At 32.9% G+C, this 27,485-nt stretch overlaps 3 protein-coding genes across 3 annotated transcripts; all 3 read right to left on the minus strand.

Annotated features, from left to right (window-relative positions):
• Positions 1 to 16,007: 16,007 nt before the first annotated feature.
• LOC107915012 (serine/threonine receptor-like kinase NFP) lies at positions 16,008 to 19,199 on the minus strand. Its single transcript, XM_041103221.1, has 2 exons — positions 17,962 to 19,199; positions 16,008 to 16,915 (listed from the first exon to the last, which is right to left on the minus strand). The coding sequence occupies exons 1-2, from the start codon at positions 19,075 to 19,077 to the stop codon at positions 16,184 to 16,186; spliced, it is 1,848 nt and encodes a 615-aa protein (XP_040959155.1). The 5' UTR covers positions 19,078 to 19,199; the 3' UTR covers positions 16,008 to 16,183.
• Positions 19,200 to 19,811: 612 nt separating this feature from the next.
• On the minus strand, positions 19,812 to 21,468 carry LOC107915013 (photosynthetic NDH subunit of subcomplex B 5, chloroplastic). Its single transcript, XM_016844104.2, has 5 exons — positions 20,968 to 21,468; positions 20,751 to 20,811; positions 20,547 to 20,668; positions 20,165 to 20,461; positions 19,812 to 20,057 (listed from the first exon to the last, which is right to left on the minus strand). The coding sequence occupies exons 1-4, from the start codon at positions 21,223 to 21,225 to the stop codon at positions 20,231 to 20,233; spliced, it is 672 nt and encodes a 223-aa protein (XP_016699593.2). The 5' UTR covers positions 21,226 to 21,468; the 3' UTR covers positions 19,812 to 20,057; positions 20,165 to 20,230.
• Positions 21,469 to 22,584: 1,116 nt separating this feature from the next.
• LOC107915011 (CBL-interacting serine/threonine-protein kinase 7) lies at positions 22,585 to 24,670 on the minus strand. The gene is made up of 2 exons (XM_016844101.2): positions 23,068 to 24,670; positions 22,585 to 22,906 (listed from the first exon to the last, which is right to left on the minus strand). Exon 1 carries the CDS (start codon positions 24,419 to 24,421, stop codon positions 23,099 to 23,101), a length of 1,323 nt encoding a protein of 440 aa, XP_016699590.1. The 5' UTR covers positions 24,422 to 24,670; the 3' UTR covers positions 22,585 to 22,906; positions 23,068 to 23,098.
• Between the last annotated feature and the right edge of the window lie 2,815 nt (positions 24,671 to 27,485).

Here is a 27,485-nt window from a genome sequence, read left to right on the forward strand (position 1 = left end):
TTTGTGATGGTGGATAAAGTTTGTAAAAATTGTCCACTGATGGTAAAAGGTATTTTCTTCCGGTTGACTTGATGTTATTTCCTTTTGATGAGTTTGATGTGATATTGGGCATGGATTGGTTAACTCAGAATGATGTAGTAGTAAACTGTAAACCGAAATATATTGTGCTGAAGTGCCAGAATGGAGAATTACTTCGGGTTAAATCTGATCAGGTAGAGGAATTATCCGATGTGATTTCAGTTATGACAGCTCAGAGGTGTGTCAGAAAAGGGTATGATGTGTATTTGGCATATGTGTTGGATACTAAGGTATCTGAGTCAAAGATACAAGCAGTGCCAGTTGTATGTGAATTTCTTGATGTGTTTCCAGAGGAATTACCTGGGTTGTCACCTGAAAGAGAAGTGGAATTTTCTATAGATCTGAATCTGGGAACTACCCCAATTTCCATAACTCCGTATCGTATGGCTCCTACAGAATTAAAAGAGTTAAAGACACAGTTACAATAACTTGTTGATAGAGGTTTTGTTCGTCTGAGTCATTCACATTGGGGTGCTCCAGTTTTGTTTGTGAAAAGGAAAGACGGGTCTTTGAGATTGTGTATCGACTATCGGTAGCTCAATAAGGTAACTATAAAGAATAAGTACCCGTTACCCATAATTGATGACTTATTTGATCAGTTGAAAGGTGCCACAGTATTCTTGAAGATTGATCTCCGATCGGGTTATTACCAGTTACGGGTAAAAGAGCCAGATATGCCAAAGTCAGCTTTCTAATCAGGTATGGGCATTATGAATTTTTGGTTATGCCGTTTGGGCTGACTAATGCACCTGCAGTATTTATGGATTTGATGAACCGAATATTTAGACCGTATTTAGACATGTTTGTAGTAGTTTTTATTGATGATATTTTAGTCTATTCTCGAGATGAAAATGAGCATGCAGAACATTTGAGAATAGTGTTGCAAAATTTACGTGAAAAGAAACTTTATGCTAAATTCAGTAAATATGAATTTTGGCTCCGAGAGGTGGGGTTTCTCGGACATATTGTATCCGCAGAAGGCATCAGGGTAGATCCAAATAAAATCTCAGCTATTGTCAATTGGAGTCCACCGAAGAATGTACCTGAAGTTAAAAGTTTCTTGGGTTTAGCTAGCTATTATCAGATATTTGTACAGGGGTTTTCTATGATAGCTTCTCCGATGACCTATTTATTACAGAAAGATGTTAAATTTGAATGGACAGATAAATGTCAACTAAGTTTTGACCGATTAAAGAAATTGTTGACAGAAGCACCTGTGTTGGTACAACCCGAATCAGGTAAAGAATTTATTATTTATAGTGATGCATCATTAAATGGTTTAGGTTGTGTCTTGATGCAAGAAGGTAAGGTAATAGTCTATGCTTCAAGACAACTTAAGCCACATGAAAGAAATTACCCGGTACATGATCTTGAATTAGCTACTATTGTATTTGCATTGAAAATATGGCGACATTATTTGTATGGTGAAAAGTGTCATATTTATACTGATCATAAAAGCTTGAAGTATTTGATGACATAGAAAGATTTGAATTTGAGATAACGCAGATGGCTTGAATTGATAAAGGATTATGATTTGATTATTGATTACCATCCGGGTAAGGCTAATGCTGTAGCTGATGGTTTGAGCCGAAAATCTCTGTTTTCTTTACGAGTTATGAATACCAGGTTGTCACTGACTGATGATGGTTCAATCATAGCTGAAATGAGAGCTAAATCGATATTTCGTCAACAAATATGTGAAGCTCCAAAAAATGATGAGAAGTTACAGGCTAAACGAGTACATTGTGAATTAGGTAATGATTCATAATTTCAGATTGAGACTGATGGTTTGTTTATTATTCAGAGGCAGAATATGTGTACACGAGGCCCATAGCAGTACTATGTCTGTACATCCGGGGAGTAATAAAATGTATAATGATCTGAAAAAGATGTATTGGTGGCCGAGTATGAAATGTGATATCTCTAAGTTTGTATCAAAGTGTTTGGTATGTCAACAGGTTAAAGCTGAACATCAGGTACCTTCGAGATTACTTCAACCAATCACTATACCGGAATGGAAATGGAAAAGAATCACTATGGATTTTGTTTTTAGGTTACCGTTGTCTCTAAAGAAGAAATATGCCATTTGGGTAATTGTCGACCGATTTACAAAGTCTGCGCACTTTAGTCCGGTATGTATGGATTATTCTTTAGATAAATTGGCTGAATTGTATATCTCTGAGATTGTCAGACTACATGGAGTCTCTGTCTCCATTATATCAGATAGAGATCCCCGATTTACGTCTCGTTTCTGGGACAAATTGCAAAAAAGCTTTGGGTACTCAGTTGCATTTCAGCACTGTATTTCATCCTCAAACAGATGGTCAATCTGAGCGTGAAATTCAGGTATTGGAAGATATGCTCCGATGTTGTATATTAGAGTTTGAAGGTAATTGGGAAAGGTATCTACCTTTGATTGAATTTGCTTACAATAACAGTTATCAGTCCAGTATTAAAATGGCTCCTTATGAAGCTTTGTATGGTAGAAAATGTAGAACACCATTGTGTTGGACCGAGCTTAGTGAAAAGAAAATACATGGGGTTGATTTGATCCGGGATACAGAAGAAAAAGTAAAGCTGATTCCGGATAGTCTAAAAGCAGCTTCCAATCGTCAAAAGTCATATGCTGATCTTAAACGGAAAGAGATTGAATTTCAGGTGGGTGATAAGGTATTTCTAAAAGTGTCTCCTTGGAAGAAAGTTCTCCGGTTCGGTGGAAAAGGTAAATTAAGTCCAAGATTTATCGGACCATATGAAATCATAGAAAGAATTGGATCGGTCACTTACCAATTAACATTACCACCGGAACTCAATAGAATTCATAATGTTTTTCATGTATCTATGCTACGACGGTATCAATCAGATCCTTCACATATTATTTCTCCAACAGAAGTGGAGATTCATCCGGATATGACTTATAGTGAAGAACCAGTCAAGATATTAGCACAGGAAACAAAAGAGCTTAGAAATAAGAAGATAAATTTGGTAAAAATATTATGGCAAAAACACGGGATTGAGGAAGAAACATGGGAACCAGAAGAGGCAATGAGGGAACAGTACCCGAACCTCTTTATTGGTAAGATTTTTGAGGACGAAAATCTTAAAAGAGGGGAGAGTTGTAATGACCCAAATTTAAGGTTATCGAAATAGAGGTTTCGTAACTAGAAATCCGATTTAAAGAGAAATTATTATTAATTTTTTATGATTTATCGAGTGATTAGATATAAGTATTAGAGTATTGATAAGAAATTTTATTGATTGCATGCCTAAATTGCCTATTAGGACTTAATTGCAAAAGTAGGCAAATATGAGTTTTAGATGATAAAGGATTTATTTGAAGTGCATAATCAAAGTAGAGGTCCTTAAATAGTAATTAGACCATAAAATTTCCATGGACAAAAATAGGCATGCATAGATAAAAATAACTAAAATTTTCACACTTTCTCAAGCTCATAGTAAGTGATTCCAAGCCCCGTTTTCAATGTTCTTTACGTTTTTGAGATCCCAGTAGCTTAATTTAGCTTATTCTAGCAATAATTTAACCCAGGGTTTATATTTGGACAAATACCCATAGGTGAAAAGTTTTTATTTTGATGTTTTAAGGTATAATATGAAGTTAGAAATTATGTTAAACAACTTTTGCTAGTCGATTTTAAGCGAAAACGAGTAAAACTCCACAATCGGTAAAATACCTAATGTTCATAGGTAGATGTTAGAGTGAGAATTTGATGTTTTCATACAAGAGAAAAGTTTTCAGCATGTTGTAAAACATAAGAATAAGAGATGAAGTTTAATTTTCGAGCTTTGAGGCAAAAATGTAATTATGTAAAAGTTTAGGGGAAAATTTGTAATTTTTCCAAAGTTAGAGTCGAGAGCTGTTTTAAGGAATGTGAGTATTAAATAAGTTAAATTTGCTATTATAGATCAGGAAGAACGGAATTCGAGGTTAGATCGTGGAAAGAATAAGATTGAAGACTAAGTGATAGATTTGGCTATATTTGGTATAGAGGTAAGTTTACGGTAAATAAATGCAATATTTTAATAATTATTATTAATGTTGTTATTTTCCAGCAATTATATATTTATTTCATGAATTTATCTAATGTTGACTCAAGTATGAGATGACAGAGAATTAGTGATACAAGCCCCGTTGAAACATTAGGAATGTACTGGATACAAATGTCATGACATTTGGGTAAAGAGATCCCATGTAAGACCATGTCTGGGACATGGCATTGGCACCGAGACGAGAGGTCACATGTAAGACCATGTTTGGGACATGGCGTTGGCACCGAGATGAGAGGTCCCCAGTAAGACCATGTTTGGGACATGGCATGGGCACCGATATGAGAACTCCCATGTAAGACCATATCTGGGATATGGCATTGGCAGTACATGAAACATCCCATGTAAGACTATGTCTGGGACATGGCTTTGGCATGTTATTATCAGAAAGAAACCCAAGTATCCTTATTGTTCCAATGTGGCTCAACGGGCTAATAAATAACTTATGTCCATGAAAGTTCAGTTAAAAGCATAAATGACAAGTTCAAGTGAGTTATAAGTGTTAAGAGTATATTACGTTACCCATTGAGAATCAACATTTTAGCAAGAGAAAAGTAAGTCATAATTATGAGTTATCTAAGTATACAAGTAGGTGAATGAGTAAGAGATTAAGTAAAAAAGAAATTAAAGATTATGTTACTTGGTATTATTATTTGTGTTCAATGTTGCTACTTATTTACTTGTAAACTTACTAAACATTATGCTTACTTTTTTTATTTTCTTTTTATATAGCATTATTAATTGAATTCAATGATCCTAAAGATGTCGGAGATGGTCCACACTATCAACCATAACGACTCGGTATTTAATGGTGAACTATGTTTGAACTATGGCATGTATAGGGACTTACTTATTTTTAATGTTGTATTATGATTTTGCTAAAGAATGATGTGTAAATATCTAATGATGAATGGTTGTCAAAATGGCTAAGTATGAAGGCGTTTGTTGTTATACATGTCTATGTGATAAATTATGCATAGAAATCATGAAAGAGTAATAAATTGCAAAGAAACAGATTTCAAACAACAGTAGTGACGTGATTTTGAAAAATCACTTAGGATAGAATAAAATGAATTAGTGGGTTTATGATATATATATAATGAAATCTTGTTGAGTCTATTTTCATGGAAAAATAATGGTTTAGCAAAAGGAATTTTATATTTTGAGATATGTGAATTTTGGTGAGATAGGGTCAGTATTGTTTTTAGAGTCCCCTGTTCTGAGTTTAGAAAATCACTAATAATTTAAAAAAAATTATGAGTTGTAATTTATATGTCAAGATTCCTTATTGAGTCTATTTTCTGTAGAAACAAGTGAGAACACCATATGAAAATCCTACAATGAGAAAACTTATTTTTAGTGGCAAGAGGTCAGGACAGTCGAGTGGTGAAACATGGGAGACTTTAACTAATAAATTATACTAAATTGCTGAACCAAAAATTCTGAAAATTTTATGGTAATAAGTTATTTGAGTCTAGTTTCAAGGAAAATTTACGGATTTAAATTTCGAGTTCTATAGCTGGAGTTATAAATGATTTAGTGACTGTTGCGCGAGTGGATAGCTTTATCATAAATAGTGAGATAAATTTTTAACAGCAAATTTTTATGCCCCGAACTAATAAGTTAAGTAAAGTAATGCCTCGAGCTCGACTCCGGCAACGGTATCCGGTGAGGGGTGTTACACGTATCCCCCTCCATAGAAGAACTTCCAAGTGGTCCTCGATACCTTGAATCGTCCTTTATTCTTCATGACTAGAATAAGGACCCCCTTGGCGTTTCAACACATTGGGACTGTCTTATTTTTTACCTTCTAGATAACCACATCATGAGCCAATTCCTTCCATAGTTTATCCTACTCCATATCTCATCCCAAGGTATTATAGCCTCGGGTATTACAAACTTAATGTCGCCATAATCCGTAGATACCTAAACTCCAATTCCTGTTTTAAACTGAAAATAGGTATGTTCGTTAAGTCCTTCAGTGAGCTTATCTTCAATAATAGTTGGAAAGTGTGTTGGCTCCTATAACAGCCCACCCAGTGAAGTCTACAATAATGAGCTGATTTCAAGTGAGCCCACACTCGGTAGACGTGAGCTTGAGGATAATGGAGGAGACTACTCTGTCGAAGCGTTCATCCTAGACAAATTGAAAAGGTACAATTTTGATTAAGGTTTTATTACTTTAGATATTACAATTAAGTTCTTGTTTTTGAAAAAAAAAATTAAAACTATGGTTTTTCCCTAAATTTATTTTTCGTCGCATTTTCCAAACTCAATTTTCCAACAATAACATGTTTATAAATGTGTGATATAAGGTAATATATACACAGGATGATTATGCTTTTGCAAGTTAATGAGTATGTTTTGGTATAGTTATTCATGTATAAAAACATATATGGTAACTTGTTAAATGATAGATGTTTTGTGGCAAAGTTTGGATGATGTTATGCATATGAATTAGTAGGTGCTTGTGCTTTGGCATTGTTGAGTTTGGATATATATAATCATGTGCATATGGTAGCTTTAGTAAATGTTGAATGATATTTGCAAAAGTGAATTGCAACCTTAAACAATGTTATGTATGTGACCTAGCTTGTGGTATAAAATGGATAAGTGTTTTGGTATGGATTGTGAATTTATATTGTTGGTATAAAATGTGGCATATTGGTTGTATGCTTGTAATGGATTGAATGAGTACTTTGTAGGTTAATTGTGTACATATATGTATCTATGAGCTAAGATTTAGGTTGGGCATGAAATGAACTTTCAAACTAGTGATTTTTTACCATCTGGATAAAAGTATCAATACCAAAGACCAATGTATCGGTACTTGACCAAATGAACAGTATTTTCAAATTGGAAGAATGTTAAAGAGGTATCAATACTGATTATATTATCTATACCTACCATAAAAGAATCTATATTTATTCCTTTGGTATCGATACCTAGTTCCAAAGTTTTAAAATTTACAGTTTGGTTCTTTCTCATGCCCAAATCTAATAATTGTATTTTAAAGCTCGATTTAGTTCCATTTTCATTTGTAATATTTAATATGTGTATTAATATGATCATTCAATGTTTTAAATTGCATTGATTGTTCCAAAATTATTCGTAGCATCTCGTAGCTCGGGTCCGGCGACTGAACCGGGTAAAGGGTGTTACAAAACTAATGAACCTATATCGATTATATTGGTTGCCACTTTTAATAAGGAATCTCCTCTCGTTCTCATCCTAAATTAAAAGATACCACCTAAGATTACCTTCTGGTCTCACCTAGGCATATAGCTTACCTTCCAGTCTCACTATTGAGTACAATCATATCGAATAATTTAAGTATAAACTCTCCTCTCAATCTCGTTTATCTAGGTTTTCCACTAGAGGCATTAATTTTAGCGTATTAAGCATTTCGATATAATCAAACAACCAATCAATTAAGAATAGACACTAACTTAAGCTAACAAACAACCAATCAACCAACCATCCAACTAATTTAAAACATACTCAAACTCAAATTCCATACAAGCATTTTATCAAACATATTGTAAGCATAAAATGAAAGCAAAGAGGAACAATGCTCATTCAATTGATGAAGTTCCACTAAAGCCTAAGAGTTTGCCCATCATTTTTTACAAAATCTATAACAATAAGGAAGAAAGAAATCTACAAGATTAAAGTCTAACCTAAAAGGAAAAGATAAAACCTAAACTACAAATGAAAAAAAAAACCCTAACCCTAACCTAAAACTAAGGAAAATATGACAGAAAAAAAAGTGAAAATCTCCCTTCTTTCATTCAACCAAAAGTGGATTTAAATAGATGGTTTCAACCCTAACTTTTGGACCAAAATGCCCCTAAGCGCCTAATTTTGATTGGCGTGACCATTGGACAAAAACTACCCCTATATTCATTTTCTATTGCGTCAGTCTTAGCTATTGCAATATTCGAGTTTAGGTATTGCGATATCCTTGTTTAGGTATTGCGATACCCAAGTCAATATTGGAATTCGAGGACTTGGGGATCTCGGTATCACGATACCACTATAGGTGGCCTCTATTCTCCTCAGTTCAGCACTATCAAGGATATCACGACTTTCATACTTCGATATCTCAATACCTCTCTTCTAGGTATGTTTTCTTCACGTTCAAGCCACCGTCACTCCCTACAACACTCAATCCACTTGTTAGGTTCCTCATGGAATGATTTGCCAAATTGGGTCATAAAATGAGCAAAAATGAGATATTTTTATTTATTAAAGCTAAAAAAGAAAAAAAATCATAATAAAAATATATAAATTGCGTGAAAACAAGCTCGTTAAGTGCAATGAGAAGCCTAATTTGACACATAAATTTGTGGCAAATCAACTCCCCACACTTAAGTCTTTGATTGTCCTCAAGCAAACACACTAAACATGCAAAAAGACGACCCTTAGACAAAATCAAACAATTAAGTCACATAGTGGTAAAACATCGAACTTGTACGATAACTACCTTACATGCAACTTAGGAGGGATAGTTAGCTAACTCGGGCATCCTCAATGCAAACACAATTAGTTAAATAAATTAAAATGTTCACAAATATAGAGGCAATTAAAATGAATGTATGTACAAGTGTTATGATTAAAGTGAATTATGTGGATAGCTCATAAATATAAAAAATGAATTGGTCAAGTTCATCTGGACAAATGCAAGCAATTCAAGAATTATTGTGTTAGTAAATTATTTTGGTCCCAAAGGTCTTCTAGGCTTGTAACATTCTGAGGCTTAGGACGGTTCAGAGTTGAAACAACAGATAGCTTAAAATGGTTTCAAGTTGTAACAGCCCATTTCTCTAAAGTGTCAAAATAGTGGTTTCGGAGCCACAAATCTGACGTGTGAGTTTGTAAGTATTATTATTTAATATTTAAAAATTAGATATAGTATAATGATAAATTTTGACTTAATGATTTCTGTTAAATGGAAGAACAATTAGGTTCAAATGGTATGACTCTAAAGTCAAGTGGTTTTAGAAAATGAGGTATCGGGACCTCGTTTCTATAAATTGAGCTGTAAATATTTTTATAAATATTTATGGAGTGTTATTAATGTCGTATTAAATTTTTGTTAATAAATTTTGATGTTTAAAGGGTTAATTAGGTGAAAAGGACTAAATTGAAAAAGGTGCAAAAGTTGAGTTCTATTATTTAAAGGTGTCTAATAGCTATGAAAAGGTGAATTGATGGAATTAGTTGGTAATTATACCAATTGAAGTATTAATTGCTCTTTATAAGTATTTTATTAAGTGATTTTTGATGAATTTAACAATTAGGGATTAAATTATTGAAATAGTACAAGTACAAGGATTTAATGTGTAATAACAGAAAATATGGGCTATAATAAGGTCTCAATAATTCGGTTAAACTTAATTTGGAGTAAAAATCGTTAATTTGCATGTTTTAGGCTCAAGGACTAAATTGAATAAAAGTAAAATGTTGGGGAAATTTTGTAAAAATGTTAAAAAATACTAAATTGCATAAAATGATTGGTTTTTCTGTCAAAATTAATGAATTGAATGAAATTGTTAATTTAGATCAAGAACGAGTGACAAATCGAGAAGAAGAAAAAATTACCAAATAACCCATGTACTTAGTCATTGCCGCAATTTAGCCAGGTAAGTTCGTATGATTAATTAACGTTTTAATGTTATATTGAATTATATATTCATGTATTATTTTCCATAAAATCAAATGTGGAAATCCAACAATGTTTCGACGATTATCGAGTCCTGTTTGAACCTTAGGAATACGTAGGATACAAATGACATGTCATTAGGGTTACCATATTTCGGGTGCTGGTCTTGAATGTCCTACTAATGGCTAAGGTCCTACATTTGATGCGGATACTCAACAGTTTGTGTGAGCAGCATCGCATAGCTTATATTCCGACCATCAACTTGTGTGAGCAAACCTATTTCACAACTCGAGTGAGCAAAGATGTAAAGGAAAAAGGAAAGGTTACGACTCTATGTGCTCTTTGTGTGAGCTTTCCCATGTATATGATGTTATTCTAAATGGTTCAACGAGTATGAAAAGGAAAAGAATGGTAAGTGTTCAAATGAAATATGACATGAATCTATGAAAATGATTGAAATAGAAATGTTCAATGAAAGTATATCTATGTTCATGAAAAGGATGAATTCAGAAGTAGTATGTTCATAAACATCTAGCTTACCTCATGTTAATTTAAGTGAATTATGTATTAATGCACTAACATGTGTCATGGGTGGTGCTTAGGCTTGTGCCAAGCTTATGGTTGGATTATATCATGCTTAATCTTAATGATATACATCGAAATGGTAAGTGTCCAAATGGAGATATGCTTATGTGTATGAAAAGGTAGTATGAATCAAAAGATATTTTTTCTTATGAAATGGCTTATCATGTGGTTGATCCCAAAAGAGTTAGTATAAATACACTAATTTGTGTATTGATGATGATATTTAGGCTTGTGTCAAGCTTGTGTAATCGGTTGATGTTTATGCTTATGTCTTGTATTATGCAAATGATACGGGTAAGAAAAAGTAATAAAGCGGTAAGTTTATAGTTGATATGTAATATGATGATATAAAAGGATTGATGAGTTAAAGGATTTACTTATTTGTGAGAAATTTACTTATGTTATGGATGAATTTACCTATGCCATGAATAAACACACTAATTCGTGAACTGATAATATTATTTAAGTTTATGCTAAGTAAATGGAATGGTAAGTAAGTAAATAGAATGGTTCATAGTCTTATAAAAAGGTTAATGATTGTGTAATATGTCGTATAAATCCTATTATGTTAGGAATGAAAAATATATGTGATATTGATGGACCTACTCATATACGAGTTGATGGTTATATAGTTTGATAAATCTTGTGGCATTGGTATAGATTTATATTTACCCTATAAAGTTCATTATTGAAATGGAATGTTATGTTAAAATTTTATACGAGCTTACTAAGCATTCATTGCTTACGTAATTACTTTCCTTTACTCTACAAATTATCGAAAGCTCAATCGGCTTCGAAGCTCATTAGAGATCCATCACACTATCCAACATAAATATCAGTAGTCTTTTGATGTTTTGGCCAAGGTTATAATGGCATGTATAGGTAGACTTGTGTTGGTATCTAATTGAATTCTAGTTGATAATATTGGCATGTATAAGTTGTTTTGGTACCATTTGATGTTGGTTGGTTGGTTAGTGTCATTTTGGTACTTATAGATGCCTTACTAGTATATGTTATTTTGGCAGTGTGTTAATGCATGTTTGAATGGCCAAGTTGTATGTGATGAATTGACCTCAATATGGTCAAGTTATGGTATGTTTTGAAAATGGTATTGAACTAGATGTTTATGAATGAAAAGTGGTCAAGTATATACATATCTTTAGGTAAGTTTGAACGTTGCAATTGAGGTGTCCTGTATGGCATATTTGTTGAATGATTATGAACTATTGAATTGGTCATTTTATATAGGTTTTGGTCATGTTTTGATACCTTAGTTATATGCACAAAAAGGTCATTAAGTGAGCGCATGATTTGGTGAAGGAATTGGCTTGGTTTTGGGCAAATTCATGTCCACAAGGCCTGAGACACGGGCATTTGACTTAGTTGTGTGTCCCCTGTGGGTTTTAAGGTTGCAAGTCAGGCTGTTACACGACCTAGCACACGGCCTAGCACACGGGCGTGTGAGGCCATTTCAAGAGTTACACAGCTTGGTACACGAGCGTGTGGCTTGGCCGTGTGACCCAATTTCGAAAGTTACACAAGCACAGATATAGGCTGGGACACGACTGTGTGTCCCTATTTCAATTGTTACATGGCCTAACACATGGGCGTGTGTCTCAGCCGTGTGAGTCACACGGCCTGGCCACATGGCCGTGTGAGTCACACGGCCTGGCCACATGGCCGTGTGACCCCTACAGTCCAAATTTTCTAACTTTTACATGAAATTTCTGATTGATTCCAATTTAGCCTCGAATTATTTGTATTGTATTTCTAGGGCTCGGTTAAGGGACGGTATGCATGTAATGAATGATTTATGCTATGATTTTGTTGATGTATAAGATGTATGTTTTAAAAATACTTTTTTTACGGTAAAGCTCTGTAACCCTAATCTAGCGATGGATATGGGTTAGAGGTGTTACACAAGCACTAGAAATGGTTAAGCACATAACATTGTTTCCCATTTGCCACTAATTTATTCATAAACTCGCCTCTTTATTTCTCCTTCTCTTGCCTACCTTATTTCTCCAAAATTTTAGAAGATAATATGCAATATCGACACATACAAAACTAGTAAACGTTAATACATTATGGCTTGAAATATTTTCTTTCCAAGCTTGACTTTGATTTTTAAAGCTCTTTTCTACTTTTTGCACTCTTCCGCTCATAATGCTTTTAACCCTCACCTTATTTTTATTCACTAAATATTTCTATTTTTTGTATTTTTTTTCTAACTTAGCAAGGTTCTATATGTATTATATCTTGTAGTCTTTTCTCTTCTTTTCTTTTCTTTTTGATTTCACAAGAAGCCACCATAACGTCTCCATCTAACCCTCAATGTCTATGGCCCGACATCCATTACATAGTGCATTTTCAGAGTCGAGACAAAGAAGGGTTAAGTTATTAACTTGTTTATGTTTAAGGCTTCAATAATAAGGCTAAACAAGAAAAGGATACTTGAGGCTCAAAATATGAGAACTAGTGGTATATAGCAAAAGGTAAGGCTTTTAGGCTCTAGGCTAAGTAAACAATGCCTAAGGTCTTTCCCAAAATATCCTCAAAACACAACTTCTGTCATGCATACATCTATTCAAATGAAAAATTAATAATTTAATTTATTTATCTACAAGGATCCGCACACTTCATTCATCCCATGGCACATCTTATACATTTCATTAAATGTTATTACCTCTAATCAATTATATAAATTAACTAATCGAACTAATTAGTCTACAATTAAGAACATTAAATTATCTAGTATCAGTCAAAATTTACATGATTGGCAATTCAACTTATTTATTTGATATGTACAACCCATGGCCTATTGCCTAATTATTGTCCAAGCACCATGCAAACACACAAACAAAGAAAACAAATGGAATTTTTTGGAATTTTTTTGAATTTCTTTTGAAAATGCATTAAAAACGAAAATAAACAAACAAAACAAAGAGAATTAAAAACTATGTGCATCCCCCCACACTTAAGTTACACATTATCCCTAATGTGTCCCAACTAAAGATAAAGTTTAAGGAGACTCCCCTTATCCAATGTAAGTGCGGCAAAATGGTGGAATAGTCCTCAAACTTCCTTAAAGCTCTTAATGTTGTATAGCTCTTGGTAGGTCTACCTACATAGCAAAATAAAACAAACACACCAAAAACAAAATATACAATAATAAGAAAATAAAAACTAGCAAAAAAAAAAAAGACTTATCAACTTTTGGGCGATCCGCTATCCCCTCTATAGAAGAACTTCCAAGAGATCCTTGACACCTTGAATTGTCGTTTATTCTTCATGACTAGAATAAGGATCCCCTTGGCGTTTGAGCACATTGGCGTTGTCTTATTTTTAACCTTTTAAACAGCCACATCACAAGCCACTTCCTTCCAAAGTCTACCCAACTCCATAACTCATTCTAAGGTATTATAGCCTCGGGTATTACAAACTCAATGTCGCCATAATTCGTAGATACCCGAACTTTAATTCCCATTTCGAACTAAAAATAGGTATGTTCGTTAAGTCCGTTGGTGGGCTCATCTTCAATAATAGTTGGAAAGTGTGTCGGCTCCTGTAACAGCCCGCCCCACAAAGTCTCTATTTATAGTTATTGTTTATTGTACTAAGTGTAGTCTTGAGTAAGTAAAGTATTAGTTGTGGGTAAGTATGAGATTATGTGTATGCGCCAATTGGCAAAGCCTGCATTTTGGCAAGATCTGTGGCTTGGCGAATTCTTCTGTCAAGTATACACCGCCTAGATGTTTTGGCAAAGTCATCAAATCTATAATTTCATAGATTTGCTTATTATTTTTATAAGACTATTTAGTTAGACCAGTGAAAACTGGTTAGAATGGAACTAAGATACTATAGTTGATAAGACTTAAATGATGATAAGTGCACCTAATCACGAAAATCAAGAGTGTTAGTGAAATAATCTGATCCTTCCACTAAGCCTTGTCTTTGTGCTTAAGTATATAAGAATATCAGTGTCTTCACTGACAAACTTTTGCGTTTTTTTTGCATTCAACTTCTTCTTGATTTTCTCTGCCTTCTCTGAAAAGCTTAAGTCCAGAAACCTGTCTAAAGTTGAGTTCGATGTATTCAACCAACTCCTACATTTGTTTTAACTCTCTGGTAAATACCAATGACCCCTAGGTTATTTTTACAGTTATTTACGTATTTTCAATTCTACATGCATAAGTATCAGATTAGTATGTAAGAAAGGAAGCTTCTTGATTATTCAAAAACAATTAACTTAAATCAAACTTAATATTATTATATTGATAATAAATTTTATTTTTAAAAATATTTAAAAATATTAAAATATGAATATAAAATAAACTTGATTAAACAATATATAAAATAAATTTATAGATGTAAAATAAATTCAATTAAACAATGAAAAGACAAGAAAATCTCAAATGTATGTTTGTTACATTGAAAACAACTTTTATGAAATATTTTTAAGAAATCTACTAAACAATAGAAAATATTGTGTACAAATTCATTCAAGTACCAGAAAATATTAATTTTTCTAGAAAAGTAAGTCACTTTCTAGAAATAATTTTCCAGAAACCATTTTCAATAAAACAAACAAACCCTTAATGAAAAATCAATTAACTGAATGTATTTAGTTCAACCAATTAATTTAGTATTTAGTTCAATTAATCAATTTAGTTTATACAAATTATGCACACCCTTTATTAAAGGAAAATATTTTATAGATAAGCTTTTCCAACAAATCTGAATATTTTATCTATGTTTAGGATGGCTCTGGAATTGAATTAAGTTTATCTAAATGGCTTGATTTAAGATTTGAAGTTGGAAACTTGGGAGGGGTTTAGTGTATTTAATTTTTATAGTTCTAACTCAAATCAAAATCAAAATCAAAATCAAAATAAAATTACTTGATTTTTTTTATTAATTTCGTTTCAAACTTAATTATTTATGTTTTAACTTAATTTTAAGTTTGAATTGACAAATTTTTTAATCCTAATCACAAAACAACAAAAACATAAACTTAAAAAAAAATACCTCAGTTAGGGTTATGAAATATTTGAGTTGAAATTTAATTTAGTTGATAGTTTAAATTGCTTAAGTTTAAGTTTAAGTTTAAAATAATTAAACTCTATTTAAAGAAGAGAGAGAGAGGGTAGGATGTCTCATTTTACACCTATAAGTAAAACTTGTTAATTAGAGAAACCGAAAAAGTTAGTTGCATACAAACTAGACATCATCTCTATTATTTTTTGAGCTTACTGTAAGTGTTAGTTTTAATAAATTATTGAATATGGGCATATGTCTAACACGTTCAGTTTTAATTTTTAAAATTTTTTCGTCTATTTAAATATTTTTGCAAGTAAAGATATTATACTTTTATGTATTAAGAGTTAGATTATATTTTGTTTTTTTTACTCAAAAAATAAATAAATTAATCATTATACATCAAATCAAAGAGTAAGTTGATCTTTTTATTAAAAATTTCATTCATTTCTAATGTTAAAAAATGGTTCCTACACATCGGCATGAGGTACACATGGCACGTCACATGTCAGTGTCCAGTTATTCTATTAGTCATGCAAATTTTTAACAGTATAAATAGATGAAATTTATAATATAAATGACAAATTTACTCTTTTATCTAATATATATAGACTAATTTATCTATTTTTTTAGCACAAAACGCAAAATACAATCTGACTTCTAATAAAAATCTTTCATGATACTTTTATCTATTTTTACAATAGTCGATCTCGATACCGATACGTGAATATGAATCAAAACATATAACAACATTCACCTTGGAAAAAGAGGAGGGGATAACCCATCTTCCGAGACATGGAAAAACAAATCATGGGTCATGGACAAAGCATATACAACATCCACCATCCTAGGCCTCCTCCTTGGGTCTTTATTCACACATGCGATGGCAATCCCCATTACATTCATCACACTCTCCATCCAACACCCCCCTCCTTCTAAACCTCCATCCATAAACTCCTTCACTTTCTTCACCTTTCTCTCCTCACTCCCATCAAAAACCCCATTAACACTTCCCCAAAGCAGCTTCCCTCCTTCACCAATGGCTTCCCTGCCAGACACTAGCTCAAGCAAAACAACCCCAAAAGAGAAAACATCCATCTTCGTCGACACCACCCCCTCCGCAACATATTCGGGCGCAATGTAACCTTGGGTGCCAACGATGTGCATGGTTATTGCATTGCAGCCGGATTTGGCCAGTCCGAAATTAGCAATTTTGGCCCTCATGTTGGAATCCAACAGAATGTTGCCGCTTTTGATGTCTTTGTGTACAACTTTTGGCCTTGTATGCTCATGGATGTATTGCAGACCGTTTGCCACATCAACTGCAATCCTTAACCTTGTTTTCCAATTTAGTTTTCCATTGTTGTTTTGATGAAGCCAAGAGTAAAGGCAGCCATTTTCGATGAACTCGTATACCAGATAGCAAGTTGTATCTTCAGGGTCTATGCAAAACCCCTCCAACTTCACCAGATTTCCATGGTTTACCTTCAACATCAGAATCATGGTTCAGTCCATTAATCAAATCATGCTTACTTTAGGAATAAAAGAAAAGGTTATAGGCGTTATATAATATCATCTTCAACTTCACCAGATTTCCATGGTTTACCTTCAAAATCAGAATCATGGTTCAGTCCATTAATCAAATCATGCTTACTTTAGGAATAAAAGAAAAGGTTATAGGCGTTATATAATATCATCTTGGAGAGGATGAAAGTATTATAGAAGACCCTATATTAGGAATTAAATTATATCTTGTTATCTCTACTTAAAAAATAGGTAAAGTAGTCCTGTTAAATGAAAGAGTAAATTAGTCCTATTAAAAATACAAATCATTTCTACTGTTAAAAACTAATCTCTGTAGTTATTCTGTCCGTTATGTTAGTTTTTAATATTAGAAATGTATGAAATTTTTAATACACAAAATTAATTTACTTTTTGATTTAACTTACAAAAACTAATTTACTTATTTTTTAATATAAATAAATAAAATACAATTTAACACTCTCTCAATCATACTTTTACTTCTTAGAACTAATATGAATACAATTTAACACTCTCTCAATCATACTTTTACTTCTTAGAACTAATATGAGTTCAATTATTTAGTTATGGAAATGCGATGATCTAAGAATATTCCCCCACAACATCGGTAATGATACCAGCCAAAAGAACAAGCAGGAAATAGGTGGACATTCAAAGATGTAAATATTATACTATACCATAAAATAGGATTTGTCATCGTCTCCATGGCATTTGACTTCATATATTTTTATGCTTCTTTCCTACTACATTATCATCTAATGAATAGACAGGTCACTTAAACTAACCACTATTTTATTGGTAATATAAATTCAAACGTTTGTTATTATCATTTGTTAGTGAGGTCCTTCCATTGGTGTCCTTATTTTCAATTATGTTCATTTTATTAGGATTATTTTCACTTAAGTCCTTGCAGAAGTCTTCACAGATTAGTCCAAAGAAGAGGGGAAAAAATGTTATTCAGAAGATAAGAAAAACGAATCAAATGATACCTTCTGTAAGATCTTAAGCTCTTCACATGCATTCCACTTCATCTTCTTTATGGCATAGGTACCTCCATTAATGGAACCTTTATAAACAGATCCTTGAATCAAACAACTCTCATTAAAGCAATCAGTGGCTTCTCTAAGTTCTTCAATATTGAACACCCTGTACTTATCCAAGCAATCTGACACATCCGCCATCAAATTTACTTCATTTCCCTTCATTAGCATCCCTGGCCTATTAAACTGTATCTTCTGATTATCCTCAGGCCTTTCCATGTCTCTTTTCTTGGAAAAGACATCCCTATAAAGCAACACAGCAAAGAAAAATATCAAAAGAACCCCACAAATTCCCAACCCAATTGCCAATCCTACTATGGCCCTTTTCTTCTCAGCATTTCCAGGAGAGGCTGCTGAAGGTGCCTTAGGCTGAGGTAACACAGGCAGTTTATTAACTGGAATGAAAATGGTATCAAAAGGGTGTATTTTATTTCCATTCATGCTGTTTATATCATGAGTTCGAACTCCGAATCTTGAGGCGACTAATGATAAGTTGTCATAAGGCTGAAACACATAAGAAACAAGGTAATTCACTCCAGTTTTAGCCTGAGTTTCATTAGGACACTTGCAGAAGATCGGAAAGACTATTTCGCCCCCTATTTTGAGTCGGGTAGGGACGGAACTCGGATTGAAAACTTCGACAGATTGGTAAGTGGTAAGGTTTTGAAAGTTCCTAGTTGACACGAGATAGAAAGTATCGCCTCCTTTGATTGTGTAAGTGAGGTTGGCAGCTGAAAGGCTACCAAAAGTAGCGGTAACGGAGTTACAAGAACATGTTATGGGAACAAAGAGGGATTGGTAAGGGATGAGAGGAGACGAAGGGGAGGAAATATTGCTTGGTTGTGTTATCATTAGACGACTAACATGGAAAAGATCGCCAATGGAAGCCAGGTCAAGGAAGTTAGGAGCGGTGGCTCTGTAGAAAACGTAGGTTTGGCATGGATAAGTGGTCTGGTTAGGTGTGCAAGTGTAGCCTGTGGTGCTTGGTTGGGTTTGGGAACCATGGAAGAGAAACAAGAGAAGGAACCAAGAGAAAAACACTTGCTGGTGGGGTTTGATTCTCATTTCTTTTTTTCTCTGGTTCTTGTTCTGGTTTCGAGCCTTTGACCCTCAGCTGGTTTGTTTATAAACTATATAAGTGAAACTGAAAAACTCTTTCTTTGACAATCAAGCTGCCATGGAAATAATATATTATTAGAATTAAAGAATTTATAGTTTATGCATCAATCAATGACATTGCTATATTGCTTCTGCAAAATTGTAACTGGTGAGTGATTAACTTTGACCAGGCCATTGGTAACCTTGTATGATTGTTAAGATTAAAAGCTATATCTGAATGCAAAGGAAGCTTTCATATCCAAGTTGAAACTAGTTCCTCCACATTGACAAATTCTTGCTTGTACCAGATATCAATGTTCTATAGGAAACATGGTGACATCTTAGGAACTCAAGAATAATGGTGACTGTCTAATGGATTTTCTGTGCAGGGATGCATAAAAGTTATTATGCAATAGATAGGACTAGAAAATAGACAAAATGTTTCAAATATTTAGGGATAAAAACTATATATTTTAAAAGGAACTAGTTAAAATGATGTGGTGTTTCTTTGTTACTTGAAATATCCGTGTTTATTTTCCAAATATTAAAATAAAAATGAGCATACTTATGTCCCATGTCACCTCCGAGTCCGAGTAACATAGGTACTACCTTCAAGGTCCTATTTCCAGAACATTATTTGCAGAATGTGAAGAAAATTTCAGTCCATAAGAAAAGCAGAAATTTTAGCTGAGAATGAGGTATAAACAGTAGAATTTGCATATAATCTTATTCTCGGTACTCAATGGAATAGAGCCTTTATATCTTCAAAAACAAATGATGGAAACTGATATAGTAGGCATTCAAATTAACCTTGTAAAGCAATCATCATAAAAGCACTCCCAAAGCTCTCACACCTATGATGAAGTTTTAGCAGCCTACTTAAGGCGACAGTTTCGATTTAGTATCTACTGCAATCGAACGTGATCGCATCGGACCGAAAAATACATCTGCAATCACAATATAGATGGCTTACTGATTAAGTGATCCTCTTAACACAAACATAGTAATCAATAAAAACTATCTTCTCAAAAAACAAGGGAAAAAGAAACTATACCTTCCAGACCATGCTCACATGACAGTAGCTAATAATTACAGTTCTCTTTTTCTGATCGAGAGAAGTTTATCTCTTTGTTATATCATCTTTCTTGATAGTGAAATCCCAGAGATCTCCATATTTCTCATTAAAATCCCAAATGCTCATGGTATTGTAGTGATTTATTAACTTATCACGAGCTCCCCTTTCCATGTTATATATCTGTGGCTCAAAGTGGTGAGGCTTATCTGGTTTATCCATCTCAATTATACAAAATATAGCCGTAAACACTCCAGCTCCTATGAACAAGTACTCCCCCTACAACATTAAATTCATCTTGTTAATCTTATGTGTTTTTCTTTTCAAAAGATAGAAAGATAAATGAAGATATGAAATGAATTACTGGAACATTGAAAAACATTCCGGCAGCAACTGCAGGGAGGAAGAGCCATGAAATAAAGCCTTGGAATCCTGTTGGAGGTTCAATAGCTTCAATGTCATCAGCAATGGCTCCCCAAAATGTTCCTGAAGTAAAAAAGCTTCAACCAGTTATATGTTGTTTCACCACTGGTTAAACAGAAACATCAAATTTAACTCTTTCATGTACCTTTCTCCTCTCCTTCAAAGTAAGTATGGTGCCCATCATATTCCCCATACTTAAAATCTTCCTATAATTCAACAAAACATAAGCATTGAAATGAACCAACATATTCATATAACAAAAATGTATACTCTTGTACTCATATACATACAGAAGACAGACTGGGATATGAATACTTTTAAGTAAAGCAATTAGATTAGAAATAGAAACGAAAAGAACTGACAGAGCTGACGCTGTTGGTGGCCCATCTGTCAACAGGGTCTTCATTGAGATCAGGTTCAATCTCAGACAACCCTGCAGCATTCAATCTTGTGAAGTTGATTCTTCCATCCCCATGGTTTCTAACCAGCTTGAACTTAACAAGACCAACCTCTCTTTGGTTCTTCATTACATTAACTCTGGTTTCAACCTTCTTACACCTGATTTTAGGCACTGAACTTACTGAGACAACTGAGAGTGCTGCCTGAACTGCCATTTTCATTTTTTTGTTTCTTTGTTTATCTTCCTTGTGAGCATGTTCCCCCCCCCCCCCCGCCTTCTTTCGTCTATAACGGAGTGAGGTTTCTAAGCAACTGATAGGTGTATGAATGACCAATTAGATTGAATCACGTTGCACGTGGGGGACCTACTTGTTGAGGTACGTGGTGCATTTTGGTTGGGGGCTCTCCCATAGTTCCTGTGAGACTTGGGTTGGTTTAATCAGGCGTTAAATGAAGGATGGAGAATGCTTTGTTCCTTATCCACTTTTTAGGACGTCGAAAATATAAAGGCCGAAACTAAGCAGTGGAACTCCGCACACGGGCCATTACGGCCTGTCAAGGCTGGTGGATAAAGGCCTACCATAGCTAAGAGTACTTGGTATAAAATGTTTTGTTTTTCTAACTTGAGGTGTCCGATTAACCTGAAAATGTAAAATGAATTAGGTAAAAACAGTCTGGTTTTTTTTTGAAATTGAGTAAATTAGTCTCTTTAAAAAATGTAAAGCAATTTAATCTCCTTTAATTTAAAAAATAACTAAGGATAATTAATCATAGCGTTAATATTTTCTGTCAACTATACATAATTTTAATTGGTGTAGCAACAAACTTGGCCTTTAATGTTTACTTATTTTGTCATTTTGACCTTAATTCTAAAAAAAAAAAACCCAACAAGTGCAACTTCAACATTTATACAATTTTTATGGAATAAATTTGTTAAATTAAGACCAAATTGACATAATATATAAATTTTGAGGGCTAAAAGTATTATTATTCTAATAAAAAATCATATAAAATTGATGAAACTTTAACATTTTACTCACTTTTGAATTGATAAAAATTAAATTGCTCTGATTATTTTAAGAGAGATTAATTTGCTCAAATGAAATACATTTGGTTGTTATGCTGGTAAATCTGCTTAATGTTATCTTTTCTTCATTCTCTTTGTTGCTGCTAAATTATGTTTGTTGGTGGCAGCCACTATCTGGATGTAATTTCGGTTTTTGTCAATTGATTATCAGTTTCTTCCATTTCTTTTTCTTGTTTCTTTGATTGGTGGAATATAGTTTGGAGTTTTTGGGATGGACAATCAATGGAATTATCTTGAAAAAGATTGATTCCAGAAATTTTGGTATTGTGGGTGTGGGAGACCTCTGCAATTGATTCAAATTTATTGAAAAGAATAATACCAACAAAAAATGCCAAAAACATTTGGATTTGATTTTACGTACCGGATATGTGTTGGTATTTAATATGATGTTAAAGTTTTTCATGCAGAGAATTTTAAAAGATTATATCTTCACATTCGTGTTCGGGTAGGCATCATGCATTAAAGGAAAAAAAAAATAAGAGTCCAAGCAACATAGAAAACTGCAACCGAGATATAATATGTATGTTTCAACAAATGTTACATTGTATGAGAAAGAAGACATTATGGAGAGGGATAACTTTAAACTCAAAACATGCTGGTTTTGATTTCTGCCATTCCTGTTTCTCTTACACTATTACATTAGATTTACAACAACTCTACACTCGGAAGAACAAGTTCTGGCTTCCAAAACTCTGACAATATTTTCCTGTTTGTGAAATTTAGTTGTTAATCCACGTGTTTTTTTAACAACTTTTATGTTTCAGCTTCTTCCCCTGTTTCTGGAATTGATTCCAATTTTATCAGTTCCGCAAAATCTATGGAAAGTTGCCAAGAAATCAACAAAATAATAATAAATTATTCAGCTGCTGAAATTATCACTATAATTTTCATCTTTTATATCTATCTAGATTCAGACCAAATAAAATAACTAATGAATACAACAAAAGTAGGGGAAAGAAAGAGGGAAAAAAAAAACCTTCCATGTACATTACCAAACAAAAACGCCATCACCCTAAAGCACCATTATCCCAAGAAACAAAAACGTCTCCAAGGCCGGCTTCCAGATCCACCCACTGCCCTTCCTCAAACTCTACCCCACCATCCATCACCTTAACCTCCACCAATACGAACACCTCTGCCACCTCTACCACCTCCACCACCACTACCACCCTCCCTTTCCCTAACCCCATAACCCCTCTTTTCCCTCTCTCCACTCTGTACCCCAATCTCTCCCCTACCTCCCTAACCCTCTCCATTACCCCATCCAACTCCATTGAAGTTGTATACCTCCTTTCCTTCCTCTTATTATCCCCTCCTTCTAAAAGCCCTGACAAATCCAACCCTGAAGACAAAGCTATTATATCAAAAGCATTAACTCCATTACAAACCATATCATGTTTCAACTTCCTGTCATGTAACAAACTTTCTTGTTGGCTGTTGGATGATGGAAACGCCTTTGAAGTTCTCTTAAACCATGAAGTTTCCATTAACTTGGCTATGCTCATTCTTGTGTCGGGGTTCGGGTCTAAAAGCTGCCATATTATAGCTTTTGCTTGCTTTGATATCCAAGATGGAAATTGAAACTCCCTTCGTTGAATCTTTTTGTACATAGTCATTAAGTTACCATCATCAAAGGGTAAATAACCTGCCAACAGAACAAATAAAATGACACCACAAGACCAAGCATCCGCCTTGGAACCGTTATACCCTTTTCTCCGGACAACCTCAGGAGCTGTATAAGCCGGCGTTCCACAAGCTGTATGCAGAAGACCGACGTCGTTTAGCTGTTCTGGTAGAGCCGAGAGACCAAAGTCCGAAACTTTCAGATTTCCACTTTGATCTAACAACAGATTTTGAGGCTTCACATCACGGTGGGCGACACCGTTTAGGTGGCAGAAGTGGAGAGCGGAGACGAGTTGGGAGAAGTACCTACGTGCGGCGGATTCAGTTAATCGGCCACGGCGTAACACTTTGGAGAAGAGTTCACCACCGGAGGCTAGTTCCATGACGAGGTAGATCTTGGTCTTTGAGGCCATCACCTCGTGGATTTTAAGAATGTTCGGGTGATGTTGTAGGCGGCGCATAGCTGAAACTTCCCGGATTATCCTCGGTTCCATGGCGGCATCTACTGCTTTCGTTTTGTCTATGATCTTGATCGCCACAACGCTGTAATTGTCCTCAAGAGAAGTTGCCTCGTGAACTTTTGCAAAGCTTCCACGGCCTAACAACCGACCCAATTCATACTTACCTAAAAGTATACTTGCTGCTGTTTTAGTACGGCTGAGTGTCGGTATCTGTGGTGATGGTGGAAGTGAAGCCACTGACGGCATGGTGTATGGCGGCGAATGGGGAGTACCACAACGAGGTTGAAGTAGACGGTTAGTTGGGATATATAGTGGGGGGAAGTTTGGTTGGCTTCTCGCTGTCAAAGACTGAAATCTGGTGGGACTTTCCTTCCTAAACTACCCTTTAGATCTAGTATAATTTGATTCTTGTTTTGATTGGAAAATTAGGTTAAAATATACTTTTAAGTCCCTGTATTTTTTTATATTTAAAATTTAGTTCTTTTACGTTTAAGAATTTTTTTTCCCTCCACTTTTTAAATTTCAATTCCAATTGCTAAATTAGTTAGTATGACATTTTGGCTTTTAAAAAATACTCACTTAGTAGTCATGTAATAAAAAAATGACTTGTAATTAACCTGAATTTAATAGAATAATTTTGACCAAGTCAACAAGTAAACTATTTTTATATCTGAAAAGTAGAGAAATTAAATTTCTTAAAATAAAAGTAGGGGACTAAATTCCAAATATGTAAAAACTAGAGAGGCATAGAACATATTTCAACTTAAAAACTTTCACTTATTTTTGGTTAAAATTGTTGTTAGTCTTCATACTTTGAAAAAAAAAGTAAGATTCAATCCTTGTAATTAAAAAAAGTTAAAAATAAAGTGTTATTACTTTTTCACTTTAAAAATTTTACTATTATTATTAATAATTTCTGTTAAAATTTATCAAGTTAACATGGTAATTAAGTTGTCCTCACATTATTATAATTAATGAAAAATAAATATGTTAAGTTTATAAATTTTGATGAAAATTACTATCCGCTTTAATGATTGGGTTAGGATTTTAAATTTGGAAAAGAATAAAAGATTTAATTTTTAACTTAAAAGTATAATGACCGCATCTTGAATTTTGTAAAAGTATAGGGACTAAAAATACATTTTAACCTTTATTCTTTAGATTTTTCGTTGCAAATTCCTAGTGGGTCTCTTTCATTTTAGTATTGATTTGGACTTGTATTTTGCCTTCACAAACCATCCAACAGTTGTGTGCGGAATAATCGAACTACAAGTACTTTTCTTTATCTTTTTCTTTTCTTTTATTAAAGCGACAAATGTTAAAATTTCACATAAACTTTTATCCAATATAATATATAAAATTCGATTTGATAATTATACACGTAAAATTTTAATTTAAATTTAAATATAAAAAAATTATCTCATACACAATTTATGAAATTAATTTAGGGTGTGACAAGTGTATTATAGATTATAGTAAAAAAAATATAAATATAAATAAATTCTTTAAACTCCACAACTTTAATTTTGTTTTAAGAAAACAAATATATCATCAACAAGGCTTGGCTTAATAATAATATTGAGGTCTTAGGAATTCTAATATCTTAAATTTAACTCTCTGTATAAGTTCTCTCTAAATTCTCTTTAAATTAGATATTGTTATGATATAAGTTAAGATACAATTCAGGTATCAATTTAATCATGTTTTTGTAATAATTTCTTTTAGTTATGATTATTTAAAAATATGTATCATGAATTGTGTAAACTGAAATATGATTTTAATAAATTCAAAACAATTTAAAAATACGTATAACTCAAGAGGAATACTTGTGTTTTTCTGTTTTAAAAAAACCACCCACTAATAAACTTTTTGAAATAATTTGGTGTTTTAAAATATATATATATATATATATATATAACTCTGAAGTAATCTCATTGATATAGGAACCCAAAACCTATATACATGTATAACACCAAAAGGGTTAGTTTGGTCGATAAGGAGAAAAGTTAAGGAATTGAAATTGAGTTAAATCATATCAAATTAAGCATTATATTGTTATGAAGGAGTGTGCTTTTAAAATTGTTCAAAAATGATTAGATTACAATTATTATTATTAAAAAAATAATAAAATATAGACACCTATAAATCAATTTCTTTTAAAAATTAAATGTAGAGAAAAAGAAATTTTAGTAACGCAAATGATATGTTTTTTTGAACTTTAAGAACATCACATGTGATGAAATGAAAATAAGCAAACATTAAATTGGGATATTAATCATTTCCTAAGTCTTGATATGAGAGGTGGATTGTTTTGGTACGCAAAAAATTTAAGGCAATGGAGAATCAATTAATAAATACGGTAAATTACATTGGTAGGGCCTTAATTATTAGTATCTTTTTTTTGTCTTACAAAATATTACTTAATTATTGAATTTTTTTTCTTTTATTTTTTTCTCACAAACCTTTAGATTGTTGATAGGAAGATCACATGACAATTTCTAAAATTGACATAATAGTAATTTTAATCCTCAATATTTATACATTGTATCAATTTAATCTTGATTCTTAAAAAATTTGCCCTCAACGTTTATACATCGTGTCATTTGATCTTTCTTCTTTTTTTTAATTTTACTTCTCTTTGCGACTCTTTCACCTAAAAAGCTAAAAAAATTATCAATTAAATTTTATAAAAAATATACCAAAAATGTAAACACTCGAAAATCCAATATAATAATTTTTATTTTTTTCTCATTATTTTAAAATTAACCCTTAACATCACAAGTAAAAGTAAAGTTGCAAAAGATGACTAAATTACACAATGTGTAAATGTCGAGGTTTAATTTGACACAATGTATAAATGTTGACAGTTAAAGTTGTTATTATGCAAATTTCAAAAGATGTCAAGTTATTTTTCGTTAATAATTCAATGGCTAGTGACCTCAAAAAAAATTTCAAATTGTTAGGTGACTAAAAAAATTAAATAATTATTTTATAACTTTTTATAATTTGGTGATAATTAGATCAACAAATAAATTGGAGTATTGAATCATTTATAGTCATGTCTAATTTTGCTACCTATAAAGTGGCGAGCATGGTCGCCATTACGCTTTTAAGAAAATAATTTAAAAATAATATATTAGGAAATTCTACCAAAAACTCTTACAGCAAAGCTAAAAAAAAAAACCTTACCACCTTACATAAGCTTCAAAAAACAGGAGCCTTTAGATTGAATCAAAATTAATTGTAACTGTTGAAAAAAAAGGATAAAGCGAAAACAAAACCGGGAAATCACCGGTTATGGTAAATTCAC

Source organism: Gossypium hirsutum, chromosome D10 (genome assembly GCF_007990345.1).
Source record: "Gossypium hirsutum isolate 1008001.06 chromosome D10, Gossypium_hirsutum_v2.1, whole genome shotgun sequence".
NCBI classification, from domain to species: Eukaryota; Viridiplantae; Streptophyta; class Magnoliopsida; order Malvales; family Malvaceae; genus Gossypium; species Gossypium hirsutum.